This window comes from Grammomys surdaster, unplaced genomic scaffold (genome assembly GCF_004785775.1).
Source record: "Grammomys surdaster isolate TR1022 unplaced genomic scaffold, NIH_TR_1.0 184, whole genome shotgun sequence".
NCBI lineage: Eukaryota > Metazoa > Chordata > Mammalia > Rodentia > Muridae > Grammomys > Grammomys surdaster.
In genome coordinates, this window is record NW_021604629.1 from 2,598,529 (window position 1) to 2,617,154 (window position 18,626).

General features: G+C 46.4%; 2 protein-coding genes and 3 non-coding genes across 8 annotated transcripts in view; 4 read left to right on the forward strand and 1 right to left on the reverse strand.

Moving 5' to 3' along the window:
• The first annotated feature begins 5,188 nt into the window (after positions 1 to 5,188).
• On the forward strand, positions 5,189 to 7,651 carry Rpl27a (ribosomal protein L27a). The gene is made up of 5 exons (XM_028768051.1): positions 5,189 to 5,237; positions 5,604 to 5,667; positions 5,937 to 6,012; positions 6,387 to 6,561; positions 7,480 to 7,651. The coding sequence occupies exons 1-5, from the start codon at positions 5,235 to 5,237 to the stop codon at positions 7,606 to 7,608; spliced, it is 447 nt and encodes a 148-aa protein (XP_028623884.1). The 5' UTR covers positions 5,189 to 5,234; the 3' UTR covers positions 7,609 to 7,651.
• LOC114621781 lies at positions 6,144 to 6,273 on the forward strand. The gene has a single exon (XR_003711471.1). It is a non-coding gene; the product is annotated as a small nucleolar RNA SNORA3/SNORA45 family (small nucleolar RNA).
• On the forward strand, positions 7,023 to 7,151 carry LOC114621780. Its single transcript, XR_003711470.1, has one exon. It is a non-coding gene; the product is annotated as a small nucleolar RNA SNORA3/SNORA45 family (small nucleolar RNA).
• On the forward strand, positions 7,202 to 7,280 carry LOC114621782. The gene has a single exon (XR_003711472.1). It is a non-coding gene; the product is annotated as a small nucleolar RNA SNORA3/SNORA45 family (small nucleolar RNA).
• Positions 7,652 to 9,821: 2,170 nt separating the features above from the next.
• The window catches only part of St5 (suppression of tumorigenicity 5), a 157,419-nt gene continuing 148,614 nt past the window's right edge, over positions 9,822 to 18,626 (reverse strand). For all 4 annotated transcript variants that reach the window (XM_028768025.1, XM_028768026.1, XM_028768027.1 and 1 more), the window contains 7 exons: positions 15,531 to 15,679; positions 13,619 to 13,796; positions 13,353 to 13,394; positions 12,208 to 12,319; positions 11,471 to 11,710; positions 11,196 to 11,282; positions 9,822 to 10,453 (listed from right to left, as the gene is read on the reverse strand). In XM_028768025.1, the coding sequence (XP_028623858.1) occupies positions 10,419 to 10,453; positions 11,196 to 11,282; positions 11,471 to 11,710; positions 12,208 to 12,319; positions 13,353 to 13,394; positions 13,619 to 13,796; positions 15,531 to 15,679 (843 nt within the window). In that variant the 3' untranslated portion in view covers positions 9,822 to 10,418. The remainder of the gene's footprint in view (positions 10,454 to 11,195; positions 11,283 to 11,470; positions 11,711 to 12,207; positions 12,320 to 13,352; positions 13,395 to 13,618; positions 13,797 to 15,530; positions 15,680 to 18,626) is intronic.

Sequence of the window (18,626 nt, forward strand, 5' to 3'; positions counted from 1 at the left end):
TGAGTATGAGTACATAAACTCAATCAATACTTGTAAAGAGAATGACTGAATAATACCTTCTCATTCAAAGATTAAAAAGAAAAGATTCAAGGAGATCATGCTCCTTCTTCCTAGAATTCACAGAACAGGGAAATGAATCCACACTTCTGTGTTCTCAGGAATTGAGTACCATGAAATGAAATTAAAACGTGGCTATTTAAACCTGTCTTGTTTGTACTGTTTGATAAGCTGGTCTCTAAGACATGAGTGCTCTTCTCTTTGTGGTTCACTATATTGGACTTGAATGGCAGCACTTTCCATCTCAGTGTTCCACAGATGTGTCAGAAACCGTGTAGGAACATAAAGTCAGTATAGTTACAGTAAATGTCAGGCAGTACGTTAGAATTTAAAACAAATACAGTCCAACATGGGAAAGAAACATGACTAGAAATCACAATCCTCAAATCCTGTTTGTCTTTTGCTTTGTGCTTTAAAAATTCCACCTGCCAGGCGTAGTGGCGCACACCTTTAGTCCCAGCACTTGAGAGGCAGAGGTAGGTAGATCTTTGAGTTCTAGGCCAGCCTGGTCTACAGAGTGAATTCCAGGACACCAAGGGCTACACAGAGAAACCCTGTCTCAAAAAGAAAGGAAGAAAGAAAGAAAGAAAGAAAGAAAGAAAGAAAGAAAGAAAGAAAGAAGAAAGAAAAGAAGGCAGAGGAAGAGGAGGAAGAAGATGAAGGAAGGAAGACCACCAATTAGCCTATGGATTTGCCTGCCCCCTGAAAGCTATAATCAAAAACTAATGAAAGAGCCGACCAAAGCTCCAAGCATTGGGAATTTGAAATGGAATTAGAAATTGTACATACTGCTGGTGGACAAATTGTTTCAACCCATCTGAAAAAAATAGCATCATAAGATGAATCATAAAGATTTTCATGCCGTATAATCTAGTAATCTCTCTCCTGGGATTTTATTCTAGACAAGTTATTGGTCAATAGAAAAAAGTCAATTATACAAAATGTTCACTGCAGCTTTGTTTCTAACAACAAAGAACCAAAACACAAAAACAAAACACACAAGATGGCTTAGTATGTTATAGCACAGGCTGAAGGCAAATTACTCATCAGCTGTGAAAAATAAACCTGAAGCTGAGGTCACAGCTCAGTAACAGTGCTTACCTAGAATGTTCAACATGCCAGGTTCGATTCCTAGCACCACAAGAAATAAAATGAACAGATCCTTATTACTGGGCAATGATACAGAAAATGTCACAGAATTGAATAAAATAGGACTCTAGAAGGGTTGACATAGGGATCCAGGAGATGGCTCAGTGGTTAGAGTCCTTGCTCTGAAGGCCTGGGGACTGAAGTGTGACCCCTAGCACCTACATATTAATAAAAGCCACAAACAGCTGTGTGTGACTCTAATCCCTGGGTTGGGGGATGAACATGGGGGAATCCCAGGCATTCCACAGCCAGTCAAGGCAGCCAAGCCTAGTCAAAACTTCAACCTTCATTCGGGTCCAGTGAAAAACCATGTCTCAAGGGAATAAAGCAGAGAGCAAAAGGTGACACCTAGAAGCAAACTATTCCTCTGACCTCCATGTGTGTATACAGCCCTATATCCATGCATATTCCCCATACACACACACACACACACACACACAAACACAAACACACACACAGTCATCGACTCTGCAGATAGGTCCCTTACCATCTAAAGATGACCTGAAAATTGACATGAAGCTCAGTGGGACTATGATTTGAGATGTTTATGCTTTCTTTCAGAACTTCTTTTCACGCTGCATTTTTCTCATTACATGTGTAGACATGTATAAAACATATATACATTTTAAAACACCTTATAGACTAAATACGGGCTTCCAAGGTTTTTGTACTTCCCACTGTGTAGCCTTGGCTGGCCCCAAATGCATAAAGATCCACCTGGTCTTGCCTCCCCAGTACTTGGACTAAAGGCCTGTGGTAAGCTCCAGGTCAGTAGTGCCCTTTTCAAAGGAGAGCGACACATTCCTTCCAAAGATCCAATTAAAGATGAAGACCAAGAAGACAGGCATGGGGCTGGAGGGACGCCTCACTCGGTGCTTAGGAGAACTAGCTGTCCTTCATCTAGAGGACCCAAGTTCAGTTGCCAGTAGCCTCACTGAGTGGCTCACACACATGTAACTCCAGTCGGATCCAGGAGATCCAACATCTTCATGTGACCTCTTAGCAGGTACCTGCACACACATTATACACTCACACAAACACACACACACACACATAAATAAAAATATATCCTTCTAAAAAAGGAAGAAGACAGGACTGTTCATATTTCCAAGAATAGCTGTTGTCTGAAGTACTAAGAAAACCAGAAACTCTGAGAGAAGAGAAGAGAGGAGAGGCCACCAGGATACTCTTTCAGATGATAGTGTATTGCCAAGACCCTGGGGAGAGATTTACCTGCCTCACCAAGTGGCTGCTGCCTGGCATCATCTCTCTTCTCTTCATTCCACAAATGTTTTCTGAACCCCAAACCTCCAAAGTAGCTCAAATGCCTGCAATGTCACAAGGCTGTGATGTACTTCATAGAAGTGTCAAAAACGACAATTCTCTTGGGCTGGAGAGATGGCTCAGTGGTTAAGAGCACTGACTGCACTTCCAGAGGTCCTGAGTTCAAATCCCAGCAACCACATGGTGGCTCACAACCATCTGTAATGAGATCTGATGCCCTCTTCTGGTGTGTCTGAAGACAGCTACAGTGTGTATTCATATATAAAAAATAAATCTTTAAAAAAAGAAAAACGACAATTCTCATGGGTCATATTCAAGGTCGTGTCCAGTGGGGAGGGAGAGGTGACCTAATGTCTTAGCATCTGGCTACTATTCAACTTTGCAGATAAGGAAGTGAGCCTTCTCTGTTTTGTCATAGCTAGTAAACCTGAAGAAGCTGACTTTGCTGAACAAGCACAGGAGCCAGGAGCCAACAGATTGACTGCCTAGGGAGGAAGAAAGTGAGCTGTCTAGAAAAACCACAGCTGGACAAATTCCCCAAATACTCCCTCTACTCTAGAGATCAAACCGTCACTAAGACCACTGGGTGAGGTTCAGCCAGGCGTCCCGAGAGAGGAAGCAGCTCCTCTATAACCAAGCACTTGGCAAACTATTTAGAAACAGGATTCTATTTCTGCCCTTTGCTCTGACTTGATACTTGCTCCAGGTCACACTAAAATTCACCCTCCATTCCCAAGGCTCTTCCTAGCTAGCTTACCCCCACTGACAGATCATCCTCCTAATGGTAGTTTCTAATTAACTTGGCTCATTCCTTGAACATACAGAACAGCAGATTCTTAAATCTTGATCCCGACTTTCAAATCTCTCTTTCTGCTGGTCATAGGCAGTATATGATTAATGCCTGTGACATGAGGGAGACATAGAGAGCATAGTGTTGTGAGGTCAAAAAGAAAGTGGTCACGGAGATAAAAACAGGGAATCTGGAGAGGGACGGGTAAGGCTAGGTCCAGGCTCGGTATCTTATCAACTTTATAACCTATGACAAGTCACACAGTTCTTCTGTGCCTTTTGTCTCATGAATAAAATGAAGCTAGATTTTATAAATTTCAAGGCATTCTGAAGATGTTGGGGCTCTTACCATTGTGGCCTGGGAGTGCTATTGGAAGTAGTAGAATGTTAAGGTAGTTTCTAAAGAGTTCAGCAAGAGTTGGTCATGATGATACATGCTTAAAATCTCAGAACACGGGAAGTTGAGGCTTGCAGGATCAAAAGCTTAAGGTTGGGGAAATCATGAGTGGTCCTGGAATACTAGGTAGTGAAGGCATGGATAGTTCTAAATATTTGTCCTTATAACAGAAAATTATAGTCCTCAACCCTCATCAAAGAAATTTCTTTTCACAAAAGGCAGAAAGACATGGATACAGAAAGCCTCAACCAATCAAAATGCAGAGTTGTGAAGTCCAGTCTCACTGGATAAATCTATAAAACAACCCATACACCTAAGGTTTAGGGACCATTGCAGAAGAGGGACAGAAAGACTGACTGTAAGAGCCAGAAATCAGAGGCTTTACTGTGAAATTGTGTCTCCTAGGGGTGTCAGAAGCCACACTCATAGCGTCACCAACATGACTGCCTAAACAGGAGCTGAACAAGGACAACCATAGATATGCTATTCTAGTCCACATGTGAAAGTTATAGACCATCATGCCTATCAAGTCAATTCCAGCAGTCAGGAAGTACAAGAAGGCCAGCCTTGGCTACAGAGTAAGACCCTGTCTCAAAAGAAGCACATAAAAAATCTTGAGGCTAAAGCCAACCTGCCCAGACTGTAATGGATTAAACACCAAACAAGAAGCTAGCAGACAGGATTTGCCCGCTCTGCTTTCTTGGCCGAAGCAAAGGAACGGGTCCTAATAGAGATGAGAATTTAGGGTATTTTGACTAGAATAGTCAGGAAAAAAGAAACAGATTTAGGGCATAGGATCTTATGCACAAGTGAGACACTTTTGCACTCTCGGTAAACAGGCTACACACCAGGAACTCATGGATTTAAAGGGAAAAACAACAAACACAATTGGCTAGACCTTGAACCCTTCGAGAATCTGGGCTCAATCGGGAAGAAAAATGTAACTTGGCAATTAGCAGTGACACGGTAGACTGCGGTGGCTCTCGTAAACAACTGACAAAAGAGGTCCAAGAAGGTCCACACAGGAAATGCGTGCATGAGAAGCACATTAGGCTGGGAGCCTAGGGTCCAGGGAACTAAAGCGTATCAGCCAGATTCTGGAGAAAACTCAAATGGGGTGTTTATACAAAAAGTTACAAAATCTCGATCCCTAACCGCAGAAGGCTGTTCAAGCCAAGGACATGAAAATAGTACAAGAGCAAAAGCGAAAGGCAGCGTCCCCTAATGGGAGGGCAGAGGCCCTGCGGAAGCTTTGATGATGCTCTGAGCCACCGCCATTGCGGCCCGGAGACAAAAAACAACAGCACCTGAACAGAACAGCGTACTCCGAAAACCCCCATCCGGCAGGAGCCGAGGTACCCGGACTTCCCGTGGGCGGGACCCACCGGCTCACCCCGCCCACCCACACGGAAAGGAAGAGGCGGGCGCCGGAAGCCGTGACGTCAGGGCCCCTCCCGAGGCCGGCCTCCTGGCCGGAAATGGAGCGTTGGTCCCACCCCCGCGCCGGCTACCTCGCGAGACTTCGTGAGCTCCTCCCTCTTTCCTTTCTGCCACCGCCATGGTAGGTGTTCTTTTCGTGGCCTCCGCTTCCTCGCGGCGGCTCGGCTCCCTACCTCCCTGCCTTTCGGCTGCTTGCTCTGGTCTTAGTAGGCCTCCATGGCTGAGCGTAGCCTGCGGGGCGGGATGGCCCACTTGGGTCTGGGGCGAGGAACCTGGGGCCGCGTGTTCCGACCGGAGTTCGGATCGCTTAGGCGCGCGGGCCTGGGCGTCTGAGCGCGCTCCCAGTCTGTAACCTCAACCTTGCTGAGTGCTCCAGGAGGCAAGTTCTCGTTTGCAAGATAATCCGGGCAGGCAGGCGTTGCTGTCCTCTCCCCAACATCCCACTCCCTTAAGTAGGCCTAACCACTTTGTTGCTTTTCCCATACAGCCATCCAGACTGAGGAAGACCCGGAAACTCCGGGGCCACGTGAGCCACGGCCACGGCCGCATCGGTAAGTGTGGGCCTCCTAGGAGTTTGGCCTTTGAGCTGTGTTGGAAAATAGCCGTAAGTTGAAGAAAATGTTTTTGCGGTCTGTGAACACCAGAGTTGCTGCTTTATGTTGGTAGTGGGGTAGAAGTTAAACACATAGTGATGTGTTGTGAAATGTCGAAAGGTTTCTTTTATCTGAGTCTTGATAAGTCATGCTTAAAAACGGATTGTATACAGACCAAACCAGGGCATCTGAGCAGCTGGAAGTCATGTAGCTTTGTGTGCCTGCAGGTAAGCACCGCAAGCACCCAGGAGGCCGCGGAAATGCTGGAGGCATGCACCACCACAGGATCAACTTTGACAAATAGTGAGTGTTTTGGTGGTGCGGACAGAAGGGATGACTTAGAACAGGGTCTCTTTGGAAACGGGTCTCTTAACCTTGGTTATTTATTGCTAGCTCTAGCCAGTAAACACTGTATGTGAACTGAGGGGAACCTGTCCGAGGCTAGAGTCACGCTCAGGTATTGCTTGTTGCCTTAGTGTGCTAGAGTCCTCGAAGAATAACTGCTGACCTTATTCACTGGCTGTGGACTTTCTGGCACAGTCAGTCACCAGGTTAGTGACAGGTTAACCTATTCAGGGTTACCTTAAGGGTTGTCTGAATGTTTACAATAGTGAACCTTTACACTGCACTAAAAGGTGACTACAAAGATGAGGCTCTGAAGATGGTTGCCTTCCCAGTCATCCAGGTTACTTCGGGAAAGTTGGTATGAGGCATTACCACTTGAAGAGGAACCAGAGCTTCTGCCCAACTGTCAACCTGGATAAATTATGGACGTTGGTTAGCGAGCAGACGCGGGTCAACGCAGCCAAAAACAAGACTGGGGCAGCTCCCGTCATTGATGTTGTGCGATCTGTGAGTGAATTGCCTTGTTCTTAATGGGGCCTTTAGTACACTGACTGGTTTGAAAATCAAGCCTATGTATATTTGACTATTTCCTGTCTAAAAATTAACATTTTAGTAGAATTATTGCAGGTAATTGAAAATTGGTCATGAGTATTAACTCTTCCTCCTCCATTTGGTGTCCCTATTTGTTAAGAATTCAAAAACCACATCCAGCAAATACTTGTTTCCAATTCATAAAAGGTTTGCTTTTTTAAAAACTAAGTTGAGGTGTACAGTTGATCAGAATGGTCTTAAGGCACAGCTCTGCTTTTGCAGGTTAAAGTCTGTTCATTAAGGCCCTTATATTGTGTAAAAACCGGCCTAAGTACAGCGACCCAAACCATAGGGAAGCTTTGAGGTAACCATTCCTAACCTGTGTTTAATGCATATTTAGCAGAGTAGCTGGTCAGGAGTGGGGAGGTATGTGCTTAGCCGAGACTAGAGTCACATCCTGACAGGGTACTTGTCCTGGTGTGCTAGAGTCCTCGAAGAATAACTGCTGACCTTATTCACTGGCTGTGGACTTTCTGGCACAGTCAGTCACCAGGTTAGAGACATATGCCAAGTTAATCTATTCAAAATTATCTTAAGGGTTGTCTGAATGTTTATAATAGTGAGAGAATCTGCTGGTCTTGATTCACTGGTAGGGGCTTTCAGTGTCCCTTTTAGTGCCCAGATCAGAAACATGGCCTATCATGCCACACATGCTCTACTCCCAGAACTGGAGATGCTGTTGGTGAATCTCTATGAGGCCATATTTATTACTCTACATTTGAGTAAAAGACCAGCCTCATGTAGACTGTGAAAAGGGGGAGGGAATAAGTTAGGTCCTACCTGAATCTTGGGGTGTTGAGCATCTGATGTATATTATGAATCTCTCTGTTCTAGGGCTACTACAAAGTTCTGGGCAAGGGAAAGCTCCCTAAGCAACCTGTCATTGTGAAGGCCAAATTCTTCAGCAGAAGAGCTGAAGAGAAGATTAAGGGTGTTGGAGGTGCCTGTGTTCTGGTGGCTTAAAAGCCACTCCAGGGGTTAATTAAATGCTAACATTTTCCATGTGGTCTGAGTAGGTTCTTTGCATCCGTTCTTGTCTGCATGTTGGGAATCTGCCTAACATTCTAGGAAGATGTGAGGCAATAAATGTAGCCCACAATTGTAAATTCCTACATCCCTGTGTGTGCTCTATGTATGGGTCTTGATATTCAAAGAATTGATGAGTTGCATTACTTTAAGCCCAAAGTGAAGAAACCTGGTCTCAAAAAATCCTGAGGACCAAAAGTGAGATGGGTTTTCCTGAAAATCTAAAGTTCTGAGAAAATCCTTGCCATTCAGATTGCTAACAGTTGCCTGGCTTTGTAAGCTCACCATATACTGAACAGGTAGCTCAGGACTGGGCTACTGAGTACTGGAGAGATTAGCATGGAAAGCTTAGGGGGAAGAGGTGCTCCATCCGTTCTTGACATTGAGGTGCTGTTCCTAGGGAGCATGCCTACCTATTAAATTGTTAGAGGGCTAGAGCAATGGCATCAGGACATCAGCACAACTGGGAATACTTCAGAACCAGAGCTGTGGTCTTGAACTACTGGAAGTGAAATTTTATGTTAAGAGTATCTTGGAGTAAGTAAAACCAAGAACCTGACTGCCTACATCTTTAAATCTGGAACATTAAACCAACAAAGTTAACTCTTGAGTTTTTAGGGAGATTTTGCATATATACTTAGTATTGAAGCTGCTGCTTTAGTAGCCAAATGCATATTGAACCAATATAAGTTGAGAGGGGTCACTTAACAGGGAAAAGGCTGTCAGAAGCCTTATCAGTGATGAACATTGGTTTGTGGAAAAACATTTTAAGATGTTTTGGAAGATGATAAAACTTCTGACTAGAGATACTGATCTGTATAATCACCCCTAGTACAGTGGGGTTCAGATGTATATGTTAAGAGGTAGAGGGTGATGGATATGTATGTGGCCGGCAGGACTAGGATTTGTAACATTTGTAACATTTGTGTATGTAACCATATTCATAATCTATATAAAGGTTCCTAAAGTACATGTTTTTACAACAAACACTATACTAAGGTTTGTGAATTATTTTAGCTGTGAGTTTCATGACATAGTAAAATCTTTCTGTTGAGAAGTGGATATGATGGGCTTGAGATTAGGGAGTCCAGACCCTGTGAAAGAACTTGAAGAGCCTTTAATACATTCTGCCAGCCACACACCAGGCTTGCTGCATGGCCTACCCCACCCAAGCCATCAAGTGCCAGTATGGGGTTTCTGAATTAAGATGAGGCCTACAGCTCTAGGTTATGTTCATGGATGTTTCTGCATGTATGTCAAGAGCCCTTGGAGGCCAGAAGAGCACTCACTAGATCCTCTGGAGATGGAGTTACAGATGGTTGTGGGTCTGGGAATTGAATCTAAATCCTAAAGAACAACCAGTGTCATTACCTGACTCTAGCCGCCAAATGCACTATTTCAAAACAAAAGTTTTGAAATTTGCAATCAGGTTGGGAGTGAGGACAGGCAGAAAGAGCAAAAGCACCTTTGAGGGCACTGGGTGTTTTTCCTAAGGCATCTACTCTTGTCAGCCTGAGCTAGCTAGCGGCTGAGTGCTGAAGGCAGCAGGGCCCAAGTCTGAATTACCCAACTCTGAATTTTCTGGTTATACTCTCTTGACCTCATTTGCAAACCCACAGCTGGCCACAATCCTTCCTCTTTTATTCTTGACATAAAGCCAACTATGGAGGAGGCTTTTTCAGAAGATAATTTTGCCTTCCAAGAAGACAGACCCTCCATCTTCAGGTTGGGGCCTGCGCAGGTGTTATGGAAAAGGTAAGGATGGAAAGAAACCATGGGATTGTCTCACTTAAATGGATGAGAGGGTGTAAGGACACACAGAATGTTACAGTTCTCATCCTGCTGAACTCTCTGGAAACACCCAAGGTTCTAGTGGACGAAATTTGAGGGTGACATGGAGGAGTCATTGGCAGTGAAGGAGGATCCAGTCCATGTTAGCAGTACTTGGGCTGCAGTCCCCTGATGACCAGGGTACCTGATGTCACCTAATGATATCAAGGGGCAAAGAGCATCTTTTCCATCACTAGTTCAGGGATGGCCAGGAGCCTACATGAAATTTACTAAGTGCCCAGCCCCTGCATGATTCATCCATATACACCTGGTTTGGAGAGAACTGTAAAAAGTGAAAGGAACACAGTAGGACTCTTCGGGCCGGAATGAATGTACAGTTTATTGAGAACATCTGTGGATGGTGGAAGGAGAAATGCCCTGTACCGCATCATGGCCACAACTGACGGGGAGCTCCACTTCTCACGACCATGTCAGAGGGTGGAAGGAACAAGGACCAGGCCCAAGTGCCTGGCTCTACATTGCAAATGGGGCAGAATGGTCCTTGCCTTTCAGAAACAGGCTTGGCAGATAAGGGAACTACTAAGAAGAAAAAATAGAAACTCTAGATTTAACACAACCAAAAAACAGTCCTCATACATAATTAAGACAGCACCTGCTCTCCAGGGCCCAAGACTGGCAGCAGGGCCTCAGGCAGACAGGCCAGAAGTCTTGAAACATCAGTGGTTTGGCTGAGACAGCTGCACATAATTGGCCAGTCACCAGCACCCAGCAAGACTCCATACATGCTCAGACAAGGCAAGAAAGCACCCAGCCCTTTGGGAATATACAAATATTTACCAGATTCTTTTGCTTGTTACAAAAACAGGAAAGCTTACAGCAGATTATTTACAGTTTCCTGGGATGTGGTGAAGGCAGAGGTGGTGGACTTGGCTTGGAGGTGCAACTGAGAAAGGCACTTAGTTCTTCTTGTGGAGGAACTTCATCTTGTTGCCTGTGGGGCAGAGGGCAGAGGTGAGGGTGTTCACGAACCCTTCCAACATCCATGCTCTCTCCTTGCCTCCCTTCTTTTCCTTGCAAAAAGGATCAGTATGACAGACAGGAGTGACAGCTCTGGTCAGGTAAAGAAAACAACTTAGGACACAGATCAGCCACTGTGTGACTTTGGGTAACACTCTGCATCTGTGTCTTGTTTCCTTTAAGTATAGAATAGAGTTTATTCAGGGCATAGGAAGGGGAGATAAGAAGGTGGTAGAGGCATAGAGAAGGAGGAGGAGGAGGAAGAGAAGTAGAGACCAGCCATGAGAACATGGATAGGGGGGAGGGGAAAGGGATCAAGAGAGAGCAAGAACATCTTGTTTCCTTTTAAAAAAGCAAAAGAAAACAACAAAAAAACCCTGCTATGATCCTGAAATACTAGCTAAGCTCCCTGAAGGAGTGGTGCTTTGCAGAACTGGCACTCTGGCATTAAAAACTTCTGTATATTGCAGCCTAGAACAAAGATGACTAGCATTCAACTCATGTGAACATGAAGACCAAACAACTCATGGTCAAATCTGTGGCTCCCTTTTGTGAATCTTGTGCTAAATGCTCTTAAAGCAGTAGCTGGACATTTCTTCCTCACAGGATTTCCTCTTGCTCTATCTACAGCCTCTATCATGTTTGCTGGCCTAGATTCACAGTATTTTAGGGAACAGCACCCTCCTGGCTATCCTCATCAGTAACCAGTAACTTACCCAAGCCACGAAGAAACTTGTTCATCCCGCTCTGCTCAGTGTCAGGGAGCTCTTCTAGATACTGCTCCACTCGCTGCTCAAAGAGGCCTGAGAAAGATGGACAGCAGGTATGAGGGAGAGAACAATGGCGACATGGATATACAGTGGACTACACAGCACAGATGCAAAAGGGGAAAGGCAGACATCTAGTGTAATAGTTGGTGGTTCGTTACAGTGACCCACTTATACTGTCTATAGAAGCCCCCCGGCTCCCATCCCCATTCCTGGGACCTTACCCTTTGCTCGACACTTTCTTAGCTCCCTGTCTTGGATGAAGCCAGCAAACATCTGAGACTCCATAAAAACCTCAAGAAAGCGGCGGATGCTTTTGGAGGCCACAGACTTGCGGAAGGCCTCTCGCTGAAAAGCCCTTTCCCCCTTCTCACTGTGTGTCAGGAAGAGGGAGTAATGCCCCACAGTCTCCACAAAGAACCGGATAAACACCTCTGACACAAGTCCATTGAGGGTATTACATTCTAGAAGGGAAAAGAAAAATCACTAACATTCAGCTCAAGATTCTGTAAGGCCATCTCCAATCTCACATTGCTTTAGTCTCTTCCCAGCAAACTTCGAACTAGCACACATACTGTTCTTGAGACCATCTGTTGTGCTCAAGAGCTGTCACCTAGCCTATGAGTTCCTGGAGATCAGAAACTGATTTAAGCATAGAAGTAGGCAAGTATTTCCTAGAAATTGGAGACCAAAGCATCTCCTTTTCCACATCCTTCACAAGTGAAGAGGGTCCCTCCATCTCTGGCGGTGGCTTGAAACAAGGCCTAAGAGGGGGGCCTGATTCATTTCCAGTCAGCAAGACGTCTGTGGTGCCACGTTTTGGGGTAGAAAAGGCACTAGGCCTAACTAGAGGGTCCCAGTTCTTATACCTAAGCCTCATCAGCCCGAAAGGGGCCAGTGCATGGTACATATTTCAAGGTCTATGAAGTCCAGACTCAGAGGAGAAAGATACTATCCTCACCATCATCAGAGTCACTGTCAGAATCCTGAGAGATCAGCTCGTTCTTCCTCTCCAGAGCCTGCTCCAGAGCAGCTTGTAACTTCCTAGGTAACAATGTGTCCTCATCATCCATCTGCAGCAGGAAAAGAGCAGGGATGATCACGGCTGACACTGATTAACACTGACTGGGTGGTAGGCCCCGGTCCAAAGCTCAGACAGGTAACCTCACTTCTAATAGCATTGACACTTCTCATCCTTGTATAATGAGTGAGCACAGAAAGGTTAGAAACTTGCCCAAGTTACACAGATTGAAGAGCAGCTAATTCAGTGTACACTGTGGCCTGGACCATTCAGGAGTTGCTACCCCATCTCCTTATCCTGCTACTTTCATCAAGGTGGGAAATACAGTGAGCTTGGAGGAGACTGGCCTTACCTGTACTGAGACTACTGCTCCCGACTACACTCCGGTGCAGTGGCTGGACCCTGGGCCTTAAACTCAGGAGCCCTTAGCTCTGTCAGTGGTTTGTGCTAGGCTGTCTGTTCCCAAAGGGGACATGCTAGGTTATGCTCCTTTATGAGAAGCCAAGAAGATTCCATGACTAATGAAGGCTTTTTGTAGCAATGACTGTAAACTTTTATATTACAAATCACATTTCAGTGGTGTTTGTAATTCCCAGAATATCTCTAGAGAGGTGTTATCTGATGAAAGCACTGGCTCGGAGAAATTTGGAGATCCATTTTCTGTTTCTAGATTATGTGCTCAAACACGTAGAGACCCTATCTCAAAAGAAAACACATACACACACACACAACACCCAGACAGGGACCAAAGGTGAGTATTCAAACCTTCAGGTCTTATTCTTTCACACTGCTACCTGGAAAAGCTGGGTGTGGTGATACACACCTATAATCCTAGCACCCAAGAGAACTATCATAGGTTCCAGGTCAGCCAGGGCTGGATAGTGAGACCCTAAATCCAAGAAAAACCAACAACAAAAACTAGAAAGGCAAATCCCACTGAGGTTAAGGGTTCTGAAATTAGCTTTCTCCACCCTTATCTATTCTGTAAGTTTGAAATTCAAAGCTCAAAAAGCAGGCTGGGTGGTGATTGAATGCCCAGTCCCTTCCCTGGGGCAGATCCAGGTTCTATAATATGCTGCTCTTACCTGTCGAATGAATCGGTCAGATCCCAGATTCACCATCAGTGCCTGGGAAAGGGTCAGAGGCAATGATGAGGGACTGATTCTTGCAATACCTTTAATAGGTGTCCAGACCTCCCATGTTCCCAGGGACAGATGACAGGAAAGAGTCAGCCAGATAAACCTCCCAGGAGAAAGGACAGAAGCTGTTTGAAGGCCAGGTCAGATGTAAGAAGATCCCAACAGCCTTTCTTCCTCCCCCAGCCCCTAGCTGGTTGCCCCAGGTGGCTTACCTCTTCCACTGGCAGCTCCTTCAGTTTGGGAAGGGAGCTGGAGAGCAGGCCAACCAGGAAAGGGGTGGGACAGCAGACAATGTCAATCATGGAGGCTGGGAGGACAGGAATGAATGTATGCTGCCAGGAGAAGGGGTAGAGCAAGGCCACCACCGCGTGAGAGCAGCTGGACAGGGTACTGATGGACAGACAGAGAGACAGAGCACCTGAGCCCAGGGCCAACACTCTCAGGGAAGGATAATTAGAAACTACAGGGGCTCAGGATATCCTTTGATAAGCTACACTTTTAGGGACTCAACCAATAAACAGCCACAAAGGTATGTGCTCAGCACACTTGAACATACAAAGGATTCTGCATGCAAATGTGTATCTGTGTCTCTTTCACACATACATGCTTGCACACTCTCCCCCAGATGAGCTGGTGGAGTATTAGCTCAGGCTAGGAAGAATAAAGGAACTTATCACAAAGCTCCAGTGTGCAGAAGTCCCTCAATCTGTTCTGCCTTTCACAGCTGTGTTTTGGGGGACACCCAGTTTGTCTTAAGAGGCAGCCAGGACACAACTAGTTTTGCCATCTGCTAGCTTAGCACTGCTCAGCCCTCTGGCTTTCTATTTCTTTCTCCTTAGCTGGTAACACTGATCTGACTGAAGGGAGAGTGCAGAAATTAGAAAGTGTGTGATGGCCTACACCAGTCTCAGGTCTCACTGGGGTCATCCCTTTCTTGTCCTGGAGGGGGCTCCAGGCCTCCATACCTAGGAATCCATAGGGCTGGCTACAGGAGCCCAATGACCAAAGGGAAGGCAGGAGGACAACCACAGTGGCACAATTCTGAGTACACACACCCAGCTTGTGTAGAGGCCTGGTGTGAGGCACCAGCAGACACGGAGTCACAGCTGGCCTGTCAGGGGAAAGCCAAAGGACCTCCAAACAAACCAAGTACTTGATAAGTACTTTAGAAGCAGCTAGGTAGAGACTTAGAACAGGTGATCATCTGAACCCTGTCTAGACAGCACAGCAAGACCGACATTTAAAGAAAAGACCCCTTAGGGATCATATCACAGATGAAGACACAAAGGCCTAGAGTCTGACTCATTTTAAACCTCCCTCTCTTTTGCATTAGTGGGCCTCACCAATCACCCAGGAAAACTCTGGGTCCCTTGGGTCTCTTGGTACATAATTGTCATATTGGCATTTAGGAGACTGAGGTTTGTGAGTTTTTGGCCAGCCTGTGCTACAAAGGATAGCAAGTTTGGGATCATTCTTGGTTATGTTGTGAAGTCTACTCCATACCCAAAAAGTGTCTGGGCTCTCCCTGGGAGCATGGCCTCACACATTTACACCCAATCCCCCGATGGAGAGAAAATGAAGACCTATCTATTACAAAAAACAATCTCTGCTCCTTTTCTCTAAGGCAATGGATAGTCATAGGTAACTGTTAGCCAGGGCCTTATGTGATTAACTTGTCACCTAATGGGCACCTAAAATGCTGCTGTGCCTAGAGACCTAGGTGCCCCGACCCTGAAAGCCATTCTCCTGAGTACAGCAAGAAAAGTAATCTGGGAAAGATCTGGAAAAGGTCTGCTTCAAGCCAAGGGACACACTGATCTCCACAACTACCAAAAAAAAAGGGGGGGGGAGGATGGTATTTATGAAAAACTTAAAAGGACACAGAGTGGGCATGAGCTGTGTGGACCCATTATAGTTCTGGTCCATGTTTCACTGCAGAGCTACCAATTCCCCTCGCCAGGCAGGCAGACACCCATGAAGAGGACAGCCTTTGCCTAAGATCCAAGACATACGAAGGCACTCTAATACCACAATGTGTGGGATACACCAAGACTCGTAAAAACTTGCTGAATTTATTAATGGGTATGCCACCCACTCCCTCCTTCCTTGCCCTCTGGGCCCTACCTGAGCTTATCTGCTACAAAAATGACTCTTCGTTCCAACAGCAATGAGGCAAAGATTCGGATAAGCTGGCGCACACTGAGGCAGGTGAAGAGGCACTCAAAGTCCACGTGCTCCAGGCGGGAGTCCATAGGCCGACGCAGCTCTAACACCTGTAGGGAAGGAAAGGGAAGGCAGGGGCAGAAGCAGGCTAAGTGAGAGCCCAGACTGCACACGTAGCGCCTGCTGGCTGCTTTCCCTTTCAGTCCTCTCCTGAGGCTCTCCAATCCTCTCCTGATGCAAGAGACCCAGTCTCCCCTTCCTTCCGCCTCTAGCTCTGTTCCCAGTAAACCCCCAGCCTATGGGCAGGAGGGCTAAGTGTGAAGACAGGAAGGCACTAGGGACCAGACCTAAGCTCTGAGGAAAGCAGAGGAAGCTAACTGCTCCCATGGATATGGAGAACCAGGGAGTCACATAGCCTCATTTGCCTTCTTTCCCATCTCCTTCAGCACACTGACCAGACCCATAGTCAACCGCTGCTCTCCAGGCCATAGGAAGAATGCAGTACTTAGCAGCACTGGCCTCAGCCATCTCTGGCGAGACCATGCTGCTGTCCTTGTTGCCATGTCCCCTCCCTTTCCTATGCCAGTTTCCTTCCAATGGCTGTCCTGCCATCCTGCCCCTTATCTCTACTACCATAAGCCCCGTGCTAAGGATTAGGAATGATCTGGCTATTCCAAAAACTCTTGCAAGGACACAGGACTGTCTTTACGAAGCCAGCCTTCCTGCATTCTCCTCTAAGACTACTCGGAGGTCTGCCTAACAGCTCCCAAAGCCCCTTCCCTGGAGGCATTGGGGGGTGTGGGCTGAAAGTGACCTCAGCAGTGACAAGGGAGGAACTGCTAACTCATCATCTGTAGAGCAGCAGTGATATGCAGGCTTCCTGAGAACTGAGGGTAAGAAACTACAACTTGTGGCCTTGTGATGTCAGCTAATCCCCCAAGGGCTTGCCCCAGGTGTCTCAACCGTTCTTGCTTCAGATCTGCTCCAGCCACTTATAGAGCCTCATTTCTCATCTCTGACTTGGGTTACTTCCAGTCCCCTGAGCACTGTTTGCTTTTGCAAGTGAAGGAATTCTTAGCTCAGTATTCACCACTCTGGGTTCTGAAAAACATCAACAGGGATGAAGGGAGCTGTAAGAGCTATGTGTACTATCTTTCCTGAGAGGTGAACCCCAGGAAGATCAGCACAATGAAGGGGAAACCCTGAGTGCTTGATGGGTGCAGGCTGAAGGCATGCCATAGCAGTTATGTCAGAACCCCTGTATCCTGCCTAATACCTGTCCCATCCTAAAACAAGACAAAACAAAACTCTGTAGCCCTGCCTCTTGGGAGCCCTGCAAGTAAGTAGTCCCAATAAGTGCTACTCTCCAGCTTCCCCCAGTCCCATGCTATCCCTGCCTCTAGGGGCTGGGAATTGGAAAACAGCCTAGTGGGACAGCCCATGGATATAGTAGGACAAAAGGGCATAGTGAGATCTGCAGAGAGGGCTGGCAGTGCATCTAGGACAAGAAGCTGGCACCTGCCCACTTCTGGGCAGTTTCTGAGAGTTTGAGGTGTCTTACAGCATGAGTGATTTGGATTCCACAAGAAGGAAATACCTCTAAGGCAAAAGCAAGAAGACCAAGGAGATAGGAAGTAGCCCTGGTCAGAGCAGCAGCCAGGCCTAGGAAGTGTCCTAGGAAGAATAGGAACTGAAGAACTCCAGGGCAAGCCCTGTCAAGACAAGATCAGCTATCCTGCCCCAGACAACGTATCAAACTCCAAGTGTCTCTTATCCTAGGATATGTAGACTCCCAGGAAGATGTCAACAGGCCTATGTCACTGCCTGCACAGCCCTGTGACTCTGAGGTTAGTCCTCCCACTCTGTGGTAGCCATTTTCATCTTCCCACCTCTTACTCTGAGACCTCCCTTCTTCTCTACTCTCAGAAAACCAAAGCCATCTCATGAGAATCCAAGTCTACAAGCAACCATCTTCCCTGTCCTCTCCTAACAGAAAACAGCCTCAGCCGGGTGGTGGTGGTGCATGCCTTTAATCCCAGCACTTGGGAGGCAGAGGCAGGAGGATTTTTGAGTTCAAGGCCAGCCTGGTCTACAGAGTGAGTTCCAGGACACCCAGGGCTACACAGAGAAACCCTGTCTCAAAAAACCAAACCAAAAAAAAAAAACCAAAAAAAAAAAAGAAGACAGCCTCATGGAGAACACTATCTGCACCTTCTGGTGACAGTTGGTTGTCCTTCCCTCTTTTGCATTAATAACCCAGGGCCAATCCCACCAGCATGCAAACAGCCATCTCCAATCCTCCAATCCCACCTTCCTACCCCTCTTATCCGCCTCCACCATCAGCTCTTGTTGACTTTCTCCCTCCCTCCACCTCGTTCTCCTCAAAGCCATGCCTCAGAAGAGCTGTCTACATGAGTTGTCTCAGCCTTTTACTTCTCCACTTACCCAGTCACCCCTGGGACCCACGTGACATCTGTTGTCAGCGTGCCTGCTGCACCTCGGTGGTACTTGACTGGTATATTACTCCTTATTCCATAGAGCAACCTTTCTTTGGCTTCTTAACCATTTCCTCTCCTTATTTCCTATCTTTCAACTTCAGAGTTGCTACCTCTCTATCACGGGGCCTCTACTTGGGGGTTCCTGAGAACTGGGGTTTCATGCCGTCCTATCTATAGACTTTGTTACTATCTACTCATGGGCACCTCAAACTTAGATCTAAGACAGAACTCTCCATCTCATCCTTCATAAGCTCCCATATTAAGATATGGCTCCATTACCCACCCTGTTCCCTAGGACAGAAAGCTGTAGGTTGGACATAAGAATCACTGTCATGCTTTCTACTGCCAGGAAAACTCCAAGTGTTCTTGCTTCCAATCCATCTGTTTCTCTTCATCTCCCTCTCTCCTGCCTGTGTTACTGCAATTGTACTCTAGCGGCTCCGTTTTCACTCCTGCTCACTCTCTGCACAGCAGTCAGAGAAGTTAAAGACACAGCAGAGTGACACTTAATCCTCTTTTGGATAAACCCCCAAATTCTTAGCATTGTTGAATGTGTGCA